General features: G+C 41.2%; 1 protein-coding gene across 1 annotated transcript; it reads right to left on the reverse strand.

Moving 5' to 3' along the window:
- Positions 1 to 12,362: 12,362 nt before the first annotated feature.
- Positions 12,363 to 13,322, reverse strand: LOC124104941 (olfactory receptor 3A2). Its single transcript, XM_046461980.1, has one exon. It carries the CDS (start codon positions 13,308 to 13,310, stop codon positions 12,363 to 12,365), a length of 948 nt encoding a protein of 315 aa, XP_046317936.1. The 5' UTR covers positions 13,311 to 13,322.
- Between the last annotated feature and the right edge of the window lie 5,942 nt (positions 13,323 to 19,264).

The raw sequence follows: 19,264 nt of genomic DNA on the forward strand, positions 1-19,264 counted from the left end.
TATGCTGCCTTCAGGAGACTCATCTGATGAGAAAAGACATATACAGGCTGAAGGTGAAAGGTTGGGAAAAATCATACCACTCACATGGACCTCGGAAGCAAGCAGGGGTGTCCATACTCATATCAAATAAAATTGACTTCAGCCAAAGTTAATCAAAAGGGATAAAGAAGGACACTATATACTGCTAAAGGGAACCATTCACCAACAAGACATAACAATCATTAATATATATGCCCCAAACAATGATGCAGCTATGTTCATCAACAAACCCTTCTCAAGTTCAAGAGACAAATAGACCACAGCACAATAATTATGGATGACTTTAACACACCTCTCTCACCACTGGACAGATCTTCCAAACAAAAGTTGAATAAAGAAGCTATAGAACTCAATAACACAATAACCTAGACTTAACTGACATATATAGAATACATCAACCATCATCAAGCGGATATACTTTTTTTCTCAGCAGCACATGGATCCTTTTCAAAAATAGACCATATATTATGCCATAGAGCAACTCTTAGCAATTATAAAGGAGTAGAGATAATACCATGCATCTTATTGGATCATAATGGAATGAAACTGGAAATCAACAATAAAAGAAGGAAGGAAAATTCCTACATCACATGGAGAATGAACAATATGCTACTTCTGTAACAATGGGTCACAGAAGACATCAAGGAGGAAATTAAAAAATTCTTAGAGGTAGGCTGGGGATGTGGCTCAAGCGGTAGCACACTCGCCTGGCATGCGTGTGGCCCAGGTTCGATCCTCAGCACCACATACAAACAAAGATGTTGTGTCTGCCAAAAAACTAAAAAATGAATATTAAAAAATTCTCTCTCTCTAAAAAAAATTCTTAGAGGTAAATGAGAACACAGACACAAAATATTGAAATCTCTGGGACACTATGAAAGCAGTACTAAGAGGAAAATTCATTGCTTGGAGTTCATTCCTCAAAAAAAGAAAAAGCCAACAAATAAATGATCTCACACTACATCCACTACATCTCAAAGCCCTAGAAAAAGAAGAGCAAATCAACAGCAAGTGTAATAGAAGGCAAGAAATAATTAAAATCAGAGCTGAAATCAATGAAATCGAAATAAAAGAAACAATTAAAAATCAACAAAACTAAAAGTTGGTTCTTTGAAAAAATAAATAAGATTGACAGACCCTTAGCCATGCTAATGAAGAGAAGAAGAGAGAGAACTCAAATTACTAGCATACGGGATGAAAAATGCAATATCACAACAGACACTACAGAAATACAGAAGATAATTCGAAATTATTTTGAAACCTTACACTCCAATAAAATAGAAGATAGTGAAGACATTGATAAATTTCTTAAGTCATATGATCTGCCCAGATTGAGTCAGGAAGATATACACAACTTAAACAGACCAATATCAAGTGAGGAAATAGAAGAAGCCATCAAAAGATTACCAACCAAGAAAAGCCCAGGACCGGACAGTTATACAGCAGAGTTTTACAAAACCTTTAAAGAAGAACTAATACCAATACTCTACAATCTATTTCAGGAAATAGAAAAAGAGGCAGCACTTCCAAATTCATTCTATGAGGCCAACATCACCCTGATTCCAAAACCAGACAAAGACACTTCAAAGAAAGAAAATTACAGACCAATATCTCTAATGCATATAGGTGCAAAAATCCTCAATAAAATTCTGGCAAATCAGATACAAAAACATATCAAAAAGATCATGCACCATGATCAAGTGGGATTCATCCCCAGGGTGCAAGGCTGGTTCAATATACAGAAATCAATAAGTGTAATTTACCACATCAATAGACTTAAAGATAAGAACCATATGATCATCTTGATAGACGCAGAAAAAGCATTCAACAACATACAGCATCCCTTATGTTCAAAACACTAGAAAAACTAGGGATAACAGGAACTTACCTCAACATTGTAAAAGCTATCTACGCTAAGCCTCAGGCCAGCATCATTCTAAACAGAGGAAAAATTGAAGGCATTCCCTCTGAAATCTGGAACAAGACAGGGATGCCCTCTCTCACCACTTCTATTCAACATAGTTCTTGAAACACTAGCCAGAGCAATTAGATGAAATAAATTAAAGGCATAAATATAGGAAAAGAAGAACTTAAATTAGCACTATTTGCTGATGACATGATCCTATAACTAGCAGACCCAAAAGGTTCTACAAAGAAACTTCTAGAACTAGTAAATGAATTCAGAAAAGTGGCAGGATATAAAATCAATACCCATAAATCAAAGGCATTCCTGTATATCAGTTACAAATCCTCTGAAATGGAAATGAGGAAAACTACCCCATTCACAATATCCTCAAATAAAACACTTGGGAATCAACCTAACAAAAGAGGTGAAAGATCTATACAATGAAAACTACAGAACCCTAAAGAGAGAAATAGAAGAAGACTTTAGAAGATGGAAAGATATACCTTGCTCATGGATAGGCAGAATTAATATTATTAAAATGGCCATATTACCAAAAGCACTTTACATATTCAATGCGATTCCGATCAAAATCCCAATGGCATTCCTTGCAGAAATAGAAAAAGCAATCATGAAATTCATCTGAAAAAATAAGAGACTCAGAATTGCTAAAGCAGTTCTAAGCAGGAAGAGTGAAACAGGTGGTATCGCGATACCAGATTTTAAACTATACTGCAGAGCAATAGTAACAAACACAGCATGGTACTGGCACCAAAACAGGTTGGTAGACCAATGGTACAGAATAGAGGACACAGAGACCAACCCACGAAATTACAACTACCTTATATTAGACAAAGGTGCTAAAAGCATGCAATGGAGAAAGGATAGCATCTTTAACAAATGGTGCTGGGAGAACTGGAAATCCACATGCAACAAAATGAAATTGAATCCCTTTCTCTCACCATGCACAAAAGTTAACTCAAAATGGATCAAGGAGCTAGGAATCAAACCAGAAACTCTGTGTCTAATAGAAGAAAAAAGTTGGCCCTAATTTCCATCACGTGGGATCAGGCCCCAAATTCCTTAAAAAGACACCTATAGCACAAGAGTTAAAACTAAGAATCAACAAATGGGTCAAATTCAAACTAAAAAGTTTTTTTTTTCTCAGCAAGAGAAATAATATGTGAGGTGAATAGGGAGCCTACATCCTGGGAACAAATTTTTACCCCTCACACATCAAATAGAGCTCTAATCTCTAGAGTATACAAAGAACTCAAAAAGTTAAACAACAATAAATAAATAAATAAATAAATAAATAAATAACCCAATCAACAAATGGGCCAAGGATCTGAACAGACACTTCTCAGAAGAGGATATACAATCAATCAACAAATACACGAAAAAATGCTTACCATCTCTATCAATCAGAGAAATGCAAATTAGAACTACTCTAAGATACCATCTCACTTCAGTAAGAATGGAAGCCATTATGAAGTCAAACAACAAGTGTTGGCTAGGATGTGGGGGAAAAGGTACACTCATACATTGCTGGTGGGACTGCAAATTGGTGCAGCCAATTTGGAAAGCAGTATGGAGATTCCTTAGAAAGCTGGGAATGGAACCACCATTTGACCCAGCTATTCCCCTTCTCGGACTATACCCAAAAGACCTAAAAAGATCATACTAGAGGGACACAGCCACATCAATGTTTTTAGCAGCTCAATTCACAATAGCTAGACTGTGGAACCAACCTAGATGCCCTTCAATAGATCAATGGATAAAAAAATGTGGCATTTATACCCAATGGAATATTACTCAGCACTAAAAAATAACAAGATCATGGCATTTGCAGGGAAATGGATGGCATTAGAGCAGATTATGCTAAGTGAAGTTAGCCAATCCCCCCAAAAAACAAATGCCAAATGTCTTCTCTGATATAAGGGGGATGACTCAAAATGGGATAGGGAGGAAGAGCATGAGAAGAATATTACCACTAAATAGGGAAGAGAGGTGGGAGAGAAAGGGAGGGAGAAGGGGAATTGCACGGAAGATGGAAGGAGACCCTCATCGTTATACAGAATACATGTATGATGATGTGAGGGGAAAAAATAAAAAAGAAGTGTGCCACATTAGATTGGGTAGAGAGAAGTGATGGCTGGGAAGGGGAGGATAAGGGGGAAAGGGAAGGGCAGCAGAATAAAATAGACACTATTATTGCTGTGTGAATATACGTGACTGCATGACCAATGTGATTCTGCAACCTGTACACTCAGAAAAATGAGAAATTATACTCCAGTTGATTCAAATGTATGATATGTCAAGATCATTGTACTGTCATGTGTAACTAATAAAAAAAAGAGAAAAAAAACCCTCCCATCTCAAAGTTCATTCTTTTTTTAGCCCCAAAGGACTTGATACTTTATTTAGAACAAGGTATTTATATGAAATACATATGATATATGTAAAATTAAATATTCAACACTTATTAAGGCTTCATCTTAGTGCCCAGCACCATTTTAAGTATATACCCTTTAAAAATATGTTATTGGTTCTTTTTAGTTATACATTAGTTATATACATAACATTAGGATTCATTTTGACATATTATAAAAGCATAGGATATAATTTGCTCTAATTCAGTCCCCGGTACTTCTCTTTTCCCTCCCCTCCTCCCTCCACCTGTTCCATTCCCTTTACTCTATTTACTTTTTATTTTTATCATAAGTGTCTTTACAATCTCACATGATGGTGAGATTCACTGTGGTATATTCATTCATCTATGTACATAGGAAAGTTAGGTCAGATTCATTCCACTCTTCTTCCCTTATCCCATCTTTTCTCCTTCCCCTTTAATCTCCTTCATCTAGTTAATAAAGCTTTCTTCTCTTTTGATGGAATACTCACATCCTTCATCTCCCCCTCCTTCTTTCCCCCCTTATTGGGACTAGCTTCTCCATATCATAGAAAACATTCAACCTTTGTTTTTCTGAGTCTCGCTTATTTCACTTAGCGTGATAGTCTCCAGTTCCATTCAATTACCAGCAAATGTCATGATTTCATTCTTGTTTATGGCTTAGTGATACTCCATTCTGTATATATACCACACTTTCTTTATCTATTCTTCTGTTGAAGGGCACCTAGGTTCATTCCATAGCTTGGCTAAACTGGAAAACCATATATAGAAGAAACTGAAACTTGACCTCTATCTCCCACCCTGCATAAATGCCAGATCAAAGTGGATCAAAGACCTAGGAATTAGACCAGAAACTCTGTAACTTCTAGGAGAAAATGTAGGCCCAACCCTCAAACATGTTGGCACAGAAACCAACTTCCTTAACAAGACTCCTAAAGTGCAAGGAATAAAACCAAACACCAATAAGTGGGATGGTATCAAATTAAAAACTGCACTGCAAAGGAAGAAGCTAAGAGCATGAAGAGAGAGCCTACGAATGGGTGATCCTTGCCACCTCCTCCTCAAATGTGGCATTAATATCCTGAATATATAAAGAACTCAAAAAACAAATAATCCAATTAATAAATGGGCAAACGAACTAAACACATACTTCTCAAAAGAAGAAATACAATCGGTCAACACAACACATCAAAAATTGTTCAACATCTCTAACAGTCAGGGCAATACAAATCGAAACTACGTTAAGATTTCTTCTCATGTCAGTCACAATAACAATTATCCAGAATACACATGATAGGAAGTGTTGTCGAGGATGTGGGGTAAAAGGCACACTCCTACTTTGGTGGGACTGCAAATCAGTACAACCACTCTGAAAAACAGTATGGAGATTTCTCCAAAAAAAAAAAAAAAAAACAACAACAAGACTAAAAATAGAACCATGGTATGACCCAGCTATCCTTCTCCTTGATATACAGGCAAAATATATGAAACCAGCATACTATAAGGGTGCAGCTGCATCAGTGTTCATAGCAGCACAGTTCGTGTCAAAGTGCATTCACACCACTTCTCCTGGCCTCCATCCTCTTGTGCCACACTGTGCTCCTTTCCACCTGGCCTAACACAAGCTACACCCATTGTTGGACTTAGAGGCTTAGCATAAATGAGAGAGCTGATTTGCTCCTCATACATTTTCTCTCTTTCCCTCTCCCTCCCTCTCTCTTCAGGTATTTATTTTTTATTTTTAACTGATACACAAAACAAAAATATTTTCCATAATGTCATTAGGAAATTTCAACTTAAAACTATAATGAAAATCACTATGTATCTATTAGCATGGCTGAAATTAAAAAAACAAAAACAAAAACAAAAACCTGCCAATACCAAATGCTGACCAGGATGCAGAGCCAGAGGACTTTTCATTCATGGTTGCTGGGAATGCAAAATAGCACAGCCACTATGGAAGACGGTTTGAAAGTTTCTTACAAAACTAAATGTACCTCTGCGGGAGTGCGGTGGTGCATGTCTGTAATCCCAGTGGCTCTGGAGGCTGAGGCAGGAGAGGACTGTGAGTTCCAAGCCAGCCTCAGCATCGGTGAGATCTTGCTTCTAAATAAAATCTAAAAAGGGCTGGGGATGTGGCCCAGTGCCCTGGAGTTCAATTCCTGGTACCCCACTCCCCCCAAGAAAAACTAAATGTACTTTTGTCATATGATCTGGAAAAATTGCATTCATAGGAACTAAACTCATTATGTCCACATAAAAAACCTGTATGAGTGTTTATAAAGATTTTATTCATAATTGTCAAAAATTTGAAGCAAACAAGATATTCTTCAAGAAGTAAGTTTCAGGGAACTCAATCTTCCATGGCTGAAGGTCTTGTCCTTGTCTTAATTGCTTTCCAATCTTCCCCTGGTAGACCACATTAGATTCATAAAATATTACTAGCAGAACTATGAAACTGCCCCCTTCAACTCAGGCAATAGAAGACTCCAATCGATTTAATTCAGACATTCTTAAATATTGCAAAGATCTGGTAAACTATATCCACATTTCTAAGCAGCTCAAGGCTCCTTTTTGTTCCAGCCCTTCCACCTAAACCACTCCACAACCAAGATGTTGGAGATTTTGTTCTCTGGAAATGATATCGTTGAAAAATTAACTCTAAACCCTGTTTAGAGGGCCCTGTGCTGCCCTTCTTATGGCTAATACAACAGCCAATCCTGAGCGGATTCGACTCTGGATGCATGTCTCACAATTTTAAAAAGCACAAGAGCTACTAATAATGAAAATCTACTCCAGCTGGAGATCGGAAACTGAGGACCTCTCCAGATCCCAATAGCAGATAATTTCCTGAAGTAGACAACATTTCTAAGAATTTGAGGTGATGCAAATGACATCATGAGATGGTTACTTTCTACCCAAGACATTGGAATAAACACACACACAGGATTTTCTTGTCTATTTCCTTTCCTCATCCTTACATCCTTCTCCTCCATTCCTTCCAACATCATTCTTCATATCAACTTAATTCTACCCTTGCAACCAAGCAGCCTCCCATAATGATTCTCTACTATCTATCCCTTTGATAATTCCTCCTCCTTTTCAAAAATCCCAGAAACGGGCAGCACGTTTTCTTTTCTTTCATAGCTTAAATTCATGATCTTATTGCTCCTAGATGGCTCTACATCTCTCTTACAGGAGAGTCACTCAGCTTTAACAATTTTTTTTATTGATGCATGATAATGAAACATAATAATGTCAATAATAGTGATATATTCATGCATGTGCACAACATATCTTGATCAATTTCATTCCCCAGTCTCTCCCATTTCCATCTCCTGCTCCCTCCCCCTCATCCATTTCTTCTACTAGTCTCCCTTCAATTTTCAGGAGATCCTCTCTTTCCCCTCTTTTATATCTAGCTTCCATGCATGACAGAAAACATACTACCCTGGATTCTCTGAGTCTGCCTTATTTTGCTTAACATGATGCTCTCCGGTTCTATCATTATATTATCTATCATGACATGATTTTATTCTTTATGGCTGAATAAAACTTCATTGTGCATAGAGACATTTTCTTTACCCATTCACCTGTGGACAGACATCTAGGCTGTTTCCATAACTTGACTACTGTGACTTGCACTTCCATAAACATGGGTATGTAGGTATCACTAGACTGTGCTGACTTTAATTCTTTGAGTATTAAACACAAATGAGTGGGGTAGCTGGGTCATATAGTGGTTCCATTCCTAGTCTACTGAGAAAATTCCATACTGATTTCCATAGTGGTTTGTGCTAATTTGCAATCACACCAACAGTGTGATGCCTTTTTCCCTGTACCCTCACCAGCCTTAAATATTACTTGTTTCTTGAAGATTGCCGTTCTAACTGGAGCAAGATGAAATCTCAAAGCAGTCTGGATTTGTGCTTCCCTGATTGTGGTGAGCCGTTCTTATAGACCGTGGCCGCCATTAGAAGATGGCGCCGGCTTCCACTGTGGCCTGTGATAAACAACTCCTAATATGGAGAGTTTGGCGCGCAATCCCTTATCACCCTATGAGAGAGATCCACGTGGCAGCTTGGGATTGGTATGCGGGAGGCTTTATTAGGCTGTGCTTGGGCGCTCGGCGGGGGGTCACTAGAAGATGATACATGAATCAAGGCCTGAATAAACTGCTGAAAGAAGAATCCTGTGTCGTGTTTTCCCTTGCTGGCGGGGGGTCGCGACACCTGATTGCCAAAAATTTTGAATATTTTTTTCATATATTTCTTTGCCATCTAAATTAATTCTTTGAGAACATCTGTTTAACTCTTTTGCCTAATTTGTAGATTGGATTATTTCATTTTAAGTGGTATGTTTTGAGCTCCTTACATATTTATAATATTAGTTAGAAGAGTAACTGGCAAAAATTTCACTCTTTATTTATTTATTTTAAGAGAGAGAGAGAGAATTTTTTTAATATTTATTTATTTATTTAAAGTTTTTCAGCAGACACAACATCTTTGTTTATATGTGGTGCTTAGGATCGAACCCAGGCCGCACGCATGCCAGGTGAGCGCGATACCGCTTGAGCCACATCCCCAGCCCTTTATTTACTTATTTTTGATTGGTGCTTTCTTTTCTGTATGATTTTCCCCCACACTCATACACTTGTTTATTGGTCCATTATAGTTGTAAACTTGGTGGAATTTGTTGTTACACATTTGTACATGTGCACAACATAACAATATAATTTGGCCAATATCACTCTCTCGCACTCCCTTCATCCCTCCCTTCCTCCAACCCCTGGTCCCTTTCTTCTATTATACTGATTTTTATTTTCTAATTGACAAATGCTATCAAGTAAATGTTTCCATAATCAGGTATGACATTTCTGAAAAATCTTAAAATAAGTATATATACATTTGGGGTACAAAGAGAGAAATCCCAAAGGAAATAGAACTTCTGCACTTGTCAGGAAATATTTTGGTCTAGGAGGATGGGCAGAAGATGAGCAAGGGGTAACTTTTCAGAAGTAGCCACTGCCAAGGCCCTGAGGACCTTTTGGGGTCATATGTAAGATTAGTTGGGGCTGTGTTAAATGCTCCTGGGGTACATGGAGTGATATAAAGGGTGGTAGATAATGCTCTCAAAATGTTTTTTGATGTGCACAGTCAGATGATAATACTCAGATGTCACTAAACATAAAGACCGTGGAGAGATGATCTTGTCCCACTCCCTTGTACAGGAGGGAATGAGCCCACCATGGTCAGGAACCTGCCAGGACCGCAGAGCAGAGGAGGAGCTAGGATGCTGTGAGTACAACCCACATCCCCAGATTCTGTTCACAAGGATTTTTCCTTTTGAGAGAAGAATACTGTCTTCCACCCCAAAGTATCTGGAGACTCAAGAGCGTCAGGAAAGAGACACACTTCAACTTGTGCTTCACACAGAATTGTCAGGTATGGGCCCAAAGGCAGAGAGGCTGATGGCTTTGATGGCTGATGGTCATGGAGGATGATCTCCCGGAACACACATCCTTCCCCACTCTCTCCCTCATGTCACTCTCATGCTGTGTCCTTCTATAATCAACCCCTAGCTAGAGGATGCTGAAGAGGAAAAGTACCCAGGTAATGGCATCACGATACCTCTGTTTTTCTTGGTAGGAAGGTCAAGGCCCAACAATGACCTCAAAGCTGCTGAAGCAGGTTATTAGTTGGTCACACACACTGATGGAAGGGATTCCACACAATGACTTTCCTCCTCTTCCCCCTTCCCTGCCCATTCTTCATTTATTCTGTAGTCATTTGTTATCTCATTGACATTCCCAAAGTATCTTGTCTGATTCCCCAAATCCCCTCATCCCTTCTCATCTCCTGTTCCTTCATGTTTTTTCCCTCACCTCTGACCCTCCTTCTTACCTCTTTTGCACACCATCCCATCCTCCACTCTCCTCCTTATAGCCTCATATTTAATTTCCACTGCTCTACTCCAAACCATTCTACCTCCCACTTTCAGATTGTTTGCTTTGCATCCACTTCAGTCCATCCTTCAATCTCTGGTCTCTGAGAAGAAATCACAATGAGGCCAAGCCCCAGGTGCAGCCAGAGGATGGGCACAGGGACGACACAGCGGAGAGCCAGAAGAATCATCAAGAGAGTCAGTGATCCTCCCAGGGAGACTGGAGAGAAGACAGGAATCAGGAACAATGGGCTAAAGTTTGGCTTAACATCAAGATGAGGAAATGTTCTGAGTTAGAGCTGTGCTGATGTATTAATAAAAAAAGTTAGAAGCATCACCAAAAGTTGAATGATTAGAAATGGGATAAAGAAAAAAGAAGGACAGGCAAGGAGGCAGGGAAGATGTGGTGTATGCTTGTTAAACATATTTAGGAAATGGAAGGGAATTGTAATTCAAGCACAAATAAGAAGATGTATTTAATGGCAAGTTTCACTTGTATGCCTTAAATTAAATATTCAGATTAGTCTATGAAAGAAAGAGAGAAAAAGATGAAGGAGAGAGAAAGTGGTGGGGAGGAAGGATGTGTGGAAGAAAGGAAGACACACAGCACACAGATAGACATCGCTATCACCCCCAGGGACATTTAATGATATGTAAAATTTCTGAGCAAGGAGGTTGGAGAGGGACCACTAAAAAGAAAGGAAGGTTGTCTTGGGCGTTTCACATTGAAAAGGCTAAGGAGCTGGCTGGAGTGTAAATATTCTTTAAAAGGCTTTGCCATATGTGTGAGGAAGGTGACCTATCAAATAGATAAAAGTGCCGCAGTCTGGCTGGGCATGATTCAGGAGCCACTTGTCAAAAGAAACAAACTTTATTTTTAGAACCACACATGCCAAACAAAAAAGCTCCTCAGGAAAACCTTCAGAGCCCAACTGCCACCACCGGCTTCCCACAAGCCTCTCCCCCCACCCCAAGCCTCTCCACCTCCCACAATCCTCCTGCTCTTGAGGCCGATTGGCTGGGTCGTGTGGGCAGAGCCAAAAAAGTCCCCCAATGAGCAGCTCCATGGTCTGAAAGGGCAGGGAAACAGCCCAATGAGCATCACGGAAGAGGAGCCAATCAGCTAGAAGTTGCTGGGGCCGCTGTGAGCCAATCATCAGCTGGCAGTCTGAAAGTTTGCTGGGGCCCCTTTGGCTGTGGCTCTCAACATAAAAGTACATGACAGAGGGTGGAGATGGGTCATTATTTTTTTGATCTTAATATGGATCATGTGTACGTTAATGTAATTTCTATTCTGTGGAATTTTTCCTTATCTACTCCATTCCTGTCCCCTAAACATCCATGAGATTCTTATGTGATAATGGAGAAAGGAACTGATCTTGGAGTGAAAGGCTAAGTTGGGTGAGATTATCCCTGGTCCTGGGCTTGTGGTTTTTAAAGAAAACTTTCTGCACTCTGGTCTGAAGGGAATCTCATATACCCACCAGAAGGAAACTTTACAGTGACATTTTTAGATACTTCAGCTGTGATGAACCAAATGGAATTTTCCAATTTCCAATGTCCCCTTCCATTTCCAATGTCCTTTGGGACATTGATCCCAGACATACAGGGCTTCTGGGGCTTCAACTCCACCCAGAAAGTGGGCATAGTAAAAAATAAGGTAGCCATGTGCCCAGGTACCTTGCTTGGCAGTATCTAACTTTATAGCCCTCACACTTGCTTTTCTTTATAGCAGTGTCATTGTGTGATACACTATATGTGGTGTTTAAATAAATCTTGCTGACTTTTACAGCATGTGAGTTTCACAAGTCAAGGGACTTTTGTCTATTCTGTCCACCAATTTCTTCAAAGACAGTCTGAATTATAGAAGTAATTCAACAGGTACTTATTGAATAGGTAAATGAATGAATTATGCAGGGTCTCCTTGTAGGACAAACACATAACACTAATCTTCAGGCATTAGTAGATAGGAGAAATGGTTATGGACCATTTTTAATTGATTGTTGCCTTCATGGGAGAGTTTCCTGTCCAGAAAAGGCAGGAAAGGAGGAATCCTGCCACTTCTCAGGTCAGCGACTGCCTTCCCACAAATACTCGCCTCAGAGCACCCTGCACATCAGGGTTTCTGAGGCTGTAGATAAGTGGGTTCAGCATGGGGTTGATGACAGTGTTAAAAATCCCAACCCCTTTATCCTTGTCTGAAGCCTCCTCTGAACCCAGACACATGTAGTTGAAGATGCCTGTCCCATCAAAAAGGCAAACCACGGTGAGGTGGGAGCCGCATGTGGAGAAGGCCTTCTTCCTTCCCTCAGCTGAGCGGATTCGCAGGACTGCAGCTGCCACGTGGATGTAGGAGCTGATGATGAGAACCACAGGGGTTCTTGCCATTATGAAACCCACAGCAAAGAGCAGCAGCTCATTGAGCTGGGTGCTGGAACAGGAGAGCTGGAAGAGCTGGGGGAGATCACAGTAGAAGTGATTCACTTCTTTGGGTCCACAAAAGTTGAGAGTAGTTAAGGCCACAGTATGGGTCAGTGCATTGGTGAAGGCACAAGCCCAGGATGCAGCCACCAGTATCCTCTGGACTGTCTGGCTCATGCGGGTGCTGTAGGTGAGGGGCTGGCAGATGGCCAGGAATCGGTCATAGGCCATGGCAGTCAACAGGAAGCAGTCCATTCCAGCCAAGAGATGGAAGAAGAAGAGCTGTGTGAGGCAGGCATCATAGGAAATTGTACGTTTGTGGGACACAAGACGATCCAACATGGGAGGAACAGTGACAGTGATGCACCCAATGTCCAGCGCTGATAGGTTCCCCAGGAAGACGTACATGGGGGTGTGGAGTTTGGGTTCCACCAAGATGGCTGCCAGGATGCTAAGGTTGCCTCCAACTGTGACCAGGTAGGCAAAGAAGAAGAGCACAAATAGCATGGACTGTAGCTTTTCTGTTTCCACCAGGCCCAGTAGAATGAACTCGGTGACAACTGTCCTATTGGTCCCAGTTTCTGGATCCATGAGTTGTTGTAGGGAAATATCCTAGGAGGGGGTATTCATTTATACAACATAAATGTTCTAAATCACTTATTTGCAAAGTTCCATGGGAATGTTTCTACCTGTCTATGTGAATATTTTCCCACCCCCAACCACACCTTACTGGTCAACCTCCTCCATCACCTCAACACCTTCACTTTGCTCTTGTTAGAGATGCCTAGTGCTGCCCCACTTCCTACCTCCCATAGTCTTCTAGCTGAAAGGGTCAGAATACTTGCAAAACATATTAAAAGCAGATTTCCACTAATGTAATAAGGTTTCGTTGAATTTCCCTACCTTTTTTTTTCTCTGAGGGATCAGCTCAAACTAATAAGCATATTTTTGCAATAGAAAAAATAATATTTTCAGAGAAACTAGAAAACATTTAAAAACATAACCAAGGTTTAAAAACTTCTCTAAAGAATGAAGTCAAGTAAAAGTATAGCAGGAATCAGAAGACACCCATGATCGTGATTGTCAGACCCACCAAGTATGTTTCTCCACAGTGAGGGGCCCTACTCTGAAGTGTATGTTCAAAATCTCTAGTTCAATAAATTGCTAGTGTTCTTGTTGTTACTTAAGCCCTTACATTGACTTTGGATAGCAGCTTGATTTAAGGTTATTTATTCTGTTAATATGGCCAGCTAGTCCCCTCCAAAATCAAAGCAGTAAGCATGCCCCAAATGTTGATTGCTTCTTTGTGCAATTAGAATTTTGTATTGCATAGCAACTTGTTTTCCACTTATTCTGCACTCAGCCAGGCATGGTAGATTGACCAATGAGACATCAGTTTAAGGGGATATCCTCCAGTCAAGCAGGCATGTACCCAGAGAGCCATATTGAATTGTCTTTTACATACATCAAACTCTGGATCAAAAATATCATTGTCTCTATTGCCCTTGGAGTAAACAAAGCCAGAGCTTAGTTAAAAGTAATGTCATTATATAGAAGCTACAGAGAAAAAAGGAAAACAAAGTTGGTGGGGTGCATCTCCTAAAATCAAAGGGCGATAAGGAGAGGAAAGGCAATAGGGGTGGGATGCAGGAAGGGGGGAAGTGCTGGGGAGGGATATTGGCCAGATTATATTGTTATATTATATGCAGGTACAAATCCCACCATTATGTACAACTATCATGCACCAATAACAAAATGAGGAAAAGAATGTAATGTCATTCCCTTGCACAGAAAAGAGCAAAACCAGAGGCTAGAAAGTTGCCGGAGTCTGGCAACTCACAGAAGGGAGTGGGTGATCATTGAGGCAGTGCAATTCAAGGCAGGAGTGGTTCAAGAGAGATCTCAGAAATCAGAGATGTTGTAATTCATGACTGATATGACTGTCTGGGGATATAATCACCAAAAAAGTTTTTAAAAGCTCTTGGTCATAAAAAAAGGAAAAATAACACAGGATGGTGGCATGGCTGGTCTTGGATCTGAGATGCATGGGAAGCAGGACTGAACGAGAAGCCCTCGGGGGAGACCTACTGTACAGTCTTCAGGTGAGACCAGAAATACAAAAAGACTGCATGGTCAGCAGTTCCATGGCTGTCTATCAGCATTGACTCTAGAGAAATAAAGATAAGACATATACAGAAGCAATCATGAATCAAGTGTTTTGTAGGAGTCTTAACCTTGGTTGTGTATTATAATTATGTGGGAACTTTAAAAAACCCTGATATCCAGACTCTACTTCCAGGGTGCTTACATCAGAACCACTAAAGGTGAGACCTGGGCATTAGTATTTTTCAAAGCTCCCTCCTGATCGCTGCTGTCTCGGAATTCCACTCAATGAGTATTTCCAATCAGCAACTCTTTCTTTCCATTTTCTTAAATTTAAGGCATAGTCCTGTCTCCTTTTACTTTGATAGTCCTTAAGAAGAGACAATTGTTTAAAAGCTGACATGCAGAAAAGTTATAGAAATTTGAGATGTCTTACAAAGGTTTGGTAACCAATATTTCCAGCTACAATTCCTAACCCTCTGTTAGATGTGATTTCCATTCCCCATGGTAATTGGAATTATTTGGGATGCTTTAAGAAGAAAAAACTGATGCCCAGGCCTTTCACCAGGAATTCTGATCTAATTAGTTTAATTGATGGCAATGTATCAGTGAAGTCACAAACCCAGGATGCAGCCACCAATATCCTCTGGACTGTCTGGCTTATGCAGGGGCTATTGGTGAAGGGCCAGCAGGTGGCTGGGGCTACCAGCTCTCCTAGATTATACACACCTTCTGTAAAGGACCCTCCACTTGCCCTGAAAGTACCCATGAGGATAGGGATGGCACCAACATCACATCATGGGGTGGCCTGAGGATTTTGCGAGTCACTTTATTAAAGTCACAGCATGGAGTATGAGTGTGTGTGTCTCAGGTGGTTCAAATGCCCAGCCAGGATGGAGAATCTGTGACATATTTGCAACTTGGGAGGTGTGATTATGGCTTCTTGCTGCCATTTTCCTTGCTTCACCCTTACAGGGGATGGAAGGCCACCAGACCTTCTAGGTTATATAGACCTTCTGCAAAGAACCCTTCACCATACTTGCAGTGAACTATATAGACTGATTTATATTTCAATTTCATCTCATTGGTCATTTTTTTTATAACAAGAGGTCAACTCCAATGTGAGGCTACTTCAGTGACCAGTCTTCCCAGTGAGGTCTCCATCCTGTGTGTTCAGGACATGTGGTAGGGATAGCTACCTGATTATCACTGATGAAATTGGTAACTGATAAACGCTTTGCAAATCAGTGAATAATAACATTTTTTGGTAACATACATTAAATTAAAGTAGTTAACTGCTACCTGTTTTCCCTCTTGGATTCCTTTTAAGCAGTTAATTATGACTCTGTGATTTCCACCTCCTTGCTCATGTTGCTTTTGCTGCCTGCAATGACCCTCCCTCAACTCAGCATGCCAAAATATTTCAAGACTAGACTCAACGGCTTGGCTGCTGAATTCATCCTTCCTTGGAACTCCCCCACCTCTTTCCTAAACTCCAACTACACACAATTTCTTGGAACTCATTTCTGTTTACCTTTTGGTAGAATCATTTCTCAGTTGTGCACACCTGCCCTCCTTCTCTGTGACTTGAGGACAGAACACAAGTCTAATTGACTCTTTCAATGGAAAGACTCATCACACATTCTACACATAGTAGGTACCCAATATCACTTAAATAAACAAGTGGATGGTTCAAATGTTCATATAATTCCAACAAAAGAGAGCATCGGTATTAGCTGGGTCATCTTGGAGGACTTTCTGAATACACTGGAATTAGTCTAAACTTTCATGGATTAGTGCAAATTAAGGGAGGTGATGGGTGAGGGTGGGGTGCAAGGTGGTTGCAGGGCTGCCATTGTGTTGATGAGACAAGCAGGTCCTGTAGCAATTCACATGACACATGATCTTACCCCAAATAAGTCTCCTATTATTAGGAAGGGTCCATCTTACAGACAGATGAGTCAGAGCCAGACAGAAGAGCCCCAAGACAGCTGCTGCCAACCCTCAGATGGCCTGACATTTGCTTGCTTAGTCCATGTGGGATTCTGACCCTCCGAGTTATCCAGAGAGTCTGACAGGCTCACCTGTGGCCTGCTGAGGAACTCTCCTGCATGACCACACAGGGGGCTTCCCTCATTGAGCAGCAACAGTCCCTGCTCTGGAACTCCACCCAACCCTACTTGCTCCCAGTGGCGAAAAGCTTGACCAGGACTTCAGAGGAGGGAAGCCTCTGGGATTCCAGATGCAGGAGACCCTGGAGAGTGAACTGGAATCAGCAAATCCCCTCATACTCTCTCCTAAAAGTAACAGAGTGCACGCTTCATCCAAGAGAGAGGGTTCCGGGCAAAGAAGACCAGGAAAGGAGCCAGGATCTCTGGCCCATTATCCCAACTTTCCCCCTACATCATTTTTTCTCCCTTTCAGGGACATCATTGCGCCCTGGATAATATCAGGTTTGAGCTGATGGCCCCAGAGGCCCCTTCTCTGTTTTGTAAGAGCAGAGGAAGGACTTGTGAGAATACTCACCTGGAATGGGAATAGAAGCCAGTTAGTTTTCTTCCAGAAAAGAACTGCACCCAGAAAGCAAGTGAACGGCTATATGTCAGGAATATAACTGAGGGAAGAGCAAGCAGACATCGCCTCTGTTGCTATCCTCCAGGGTGTTCAGACTTAGCTCTCCCAGGGAAGAGGAGAAGGATGGAAATCAAGAGACAACAAAGGGTAACATACAAGCCCCTCATACACATGGAAACATCTCGCACTTTCTGGAATTTAGGTTTTCTCTAGCTCTGGCTTCATGGGCAGGGAGTAGTGAGGGCAGGTAATGCAAGCTCTGCTTAATGGTGGGGTTGCTGAGGCCTGGAAGCCTTGCCCATATCCTCACAGCCCCCCAGGGAGTTAGAGGTGTGACTGGGACTAGACTTGGGTTTAGTATAGGAGAGTTTTCTTTCCTAGCTGTTAGACCAGGGTCTTGAATGGAGACAAGTCAATACCAGAACTTCCTTGGATCTGGGGAGGAGGAGGAGGAAGCCCCAGAGAAAAGGCATAAGGAAAGGGAAGCTTTTTCAAACCCAGCTTCCTAATGACCCCTCGGGAATGTGGTGCTTTACCTCTTTCTCTCAGGGCCTTGTTAGTGGGGCCACTGGGACCATGACTTGGGGATCCTATAATGACTCTGGAAGAGGTGGCTCAGGAGCTATCTCATGGTAGGACTCCTGGGAGGCTGTCTACCAATATAATTCTCTAAGCCAGGCACTTAGAAATTGAGAGACCTCGTGAAGATCACAGACAAATGAACTGAAGATGTGGGAAGGTGAAAGGGTGTTCCAGCAACACCTATTCCCACTAATAATTCCTTACCCAACACCCATTCTCTGAGAGAGTATTCTCTCTTCTACCAGGGAGATCTGGTGCAGTAGGGAAAATATTATAGACAGATAGGCTCTTTGGGGTTTTAGTAGTTTTATTTTGTGCAAGCTGCTGAACCCTTTTGGGCTGCAGTTTCTTCATCCATGAAATGGGCATATCCTCTGCCATGGATCATGCTGTGAACCTTAAATAAAGTAAGATTCATCAGTCATCTAGAAGGAATTTGACAATACATCGACCTATGCATTGATAATACAAGTGTCTGTTATGTACATAGTTATGTAACTAAGAACTTCACAGTCTTGAAGTCCCTTTCAGGCCTCACAATCTATGAAGTAGGTTGTAGCGCATACATCTGATGTCCTGACTGACATCTGCTTAGCCTGTCTTCTTATTTCAGCCGTGACTGGAGTGGACAGTTCCCTGTAAGCTTCTGGTCATCACAAGCCTACAGTGTGGCCTCTTCCCTGGGATCCTCTAATGCCAGAATAATCAGGGAGTTTATTCCATCTCAGCACAGGTGGGGCTCAGAAATGCAGACGCAGCTTCACAATGGGACTGGGAGAGAATGGATAAATGTTTACCTGCTTCTTCACACAATCCCAGGAGGCACTCTTTATGTGCTTGCACAATTAAGTCTCTGCTGTACATAGCAGAGATTGGGGAAGTGTGCCCCACAGTAAGGCATGGGTCTTCTTTCTCTGTCTTCCTGTCTTCGTAACTCAGTCTTATACCCTGGGAACCATCTTTCAAATAAATAACCCCAGCCCTGCTCCCTGAGATGATTTACACACACTCATACACACACACACACACACACACACACACACACCTTGACAATCTTGTGCTAGACTCTGCTTCGGCAGCACTGGGAGTAGTCCTAGGAAGCATATTCTTGAGGTGGAATTCCAGAACATATTCACTATGGCTTGGGGTAGATGGAGTTGGTGACAGTATGTGATAGATAACATCATAATCACTAAGACTCACTGGTGGCAGGTAGGGGTGAAGGACAGGTGGAGGTGAAACACTGATTAGCTTTAGCATACTAATGTTGTGAGAACCACAGCAAT

This window comes from Marmota monax, unplaced genomic scaffold (assembly GCF_021218885.2).
Source record: "Marmota monax isolate L192 unplaced genomic scaffold, Marmota_monax_Labrador192_F-V1.1 WCK01_AAM20220418_F8-fsc00847, whole genome shotgun sequence".
In the NCBI taxonomy this organism is placed as follows: Eukaryota; Metazoa; Chordata; class Mammalia; order Rodentia; family Sciuridae; genus Marmota; species Marmota monax.

Bases quoted from the DNA above. Each gene is read 5' to 3' on its own strand.
- LOC124104941 (XM_046461980.1), bottom strand. From the start codon at position 13,310: ATGGATCCAGAAACTGGGACCAATAGGACAGTTGTCACCGAGTTCATT.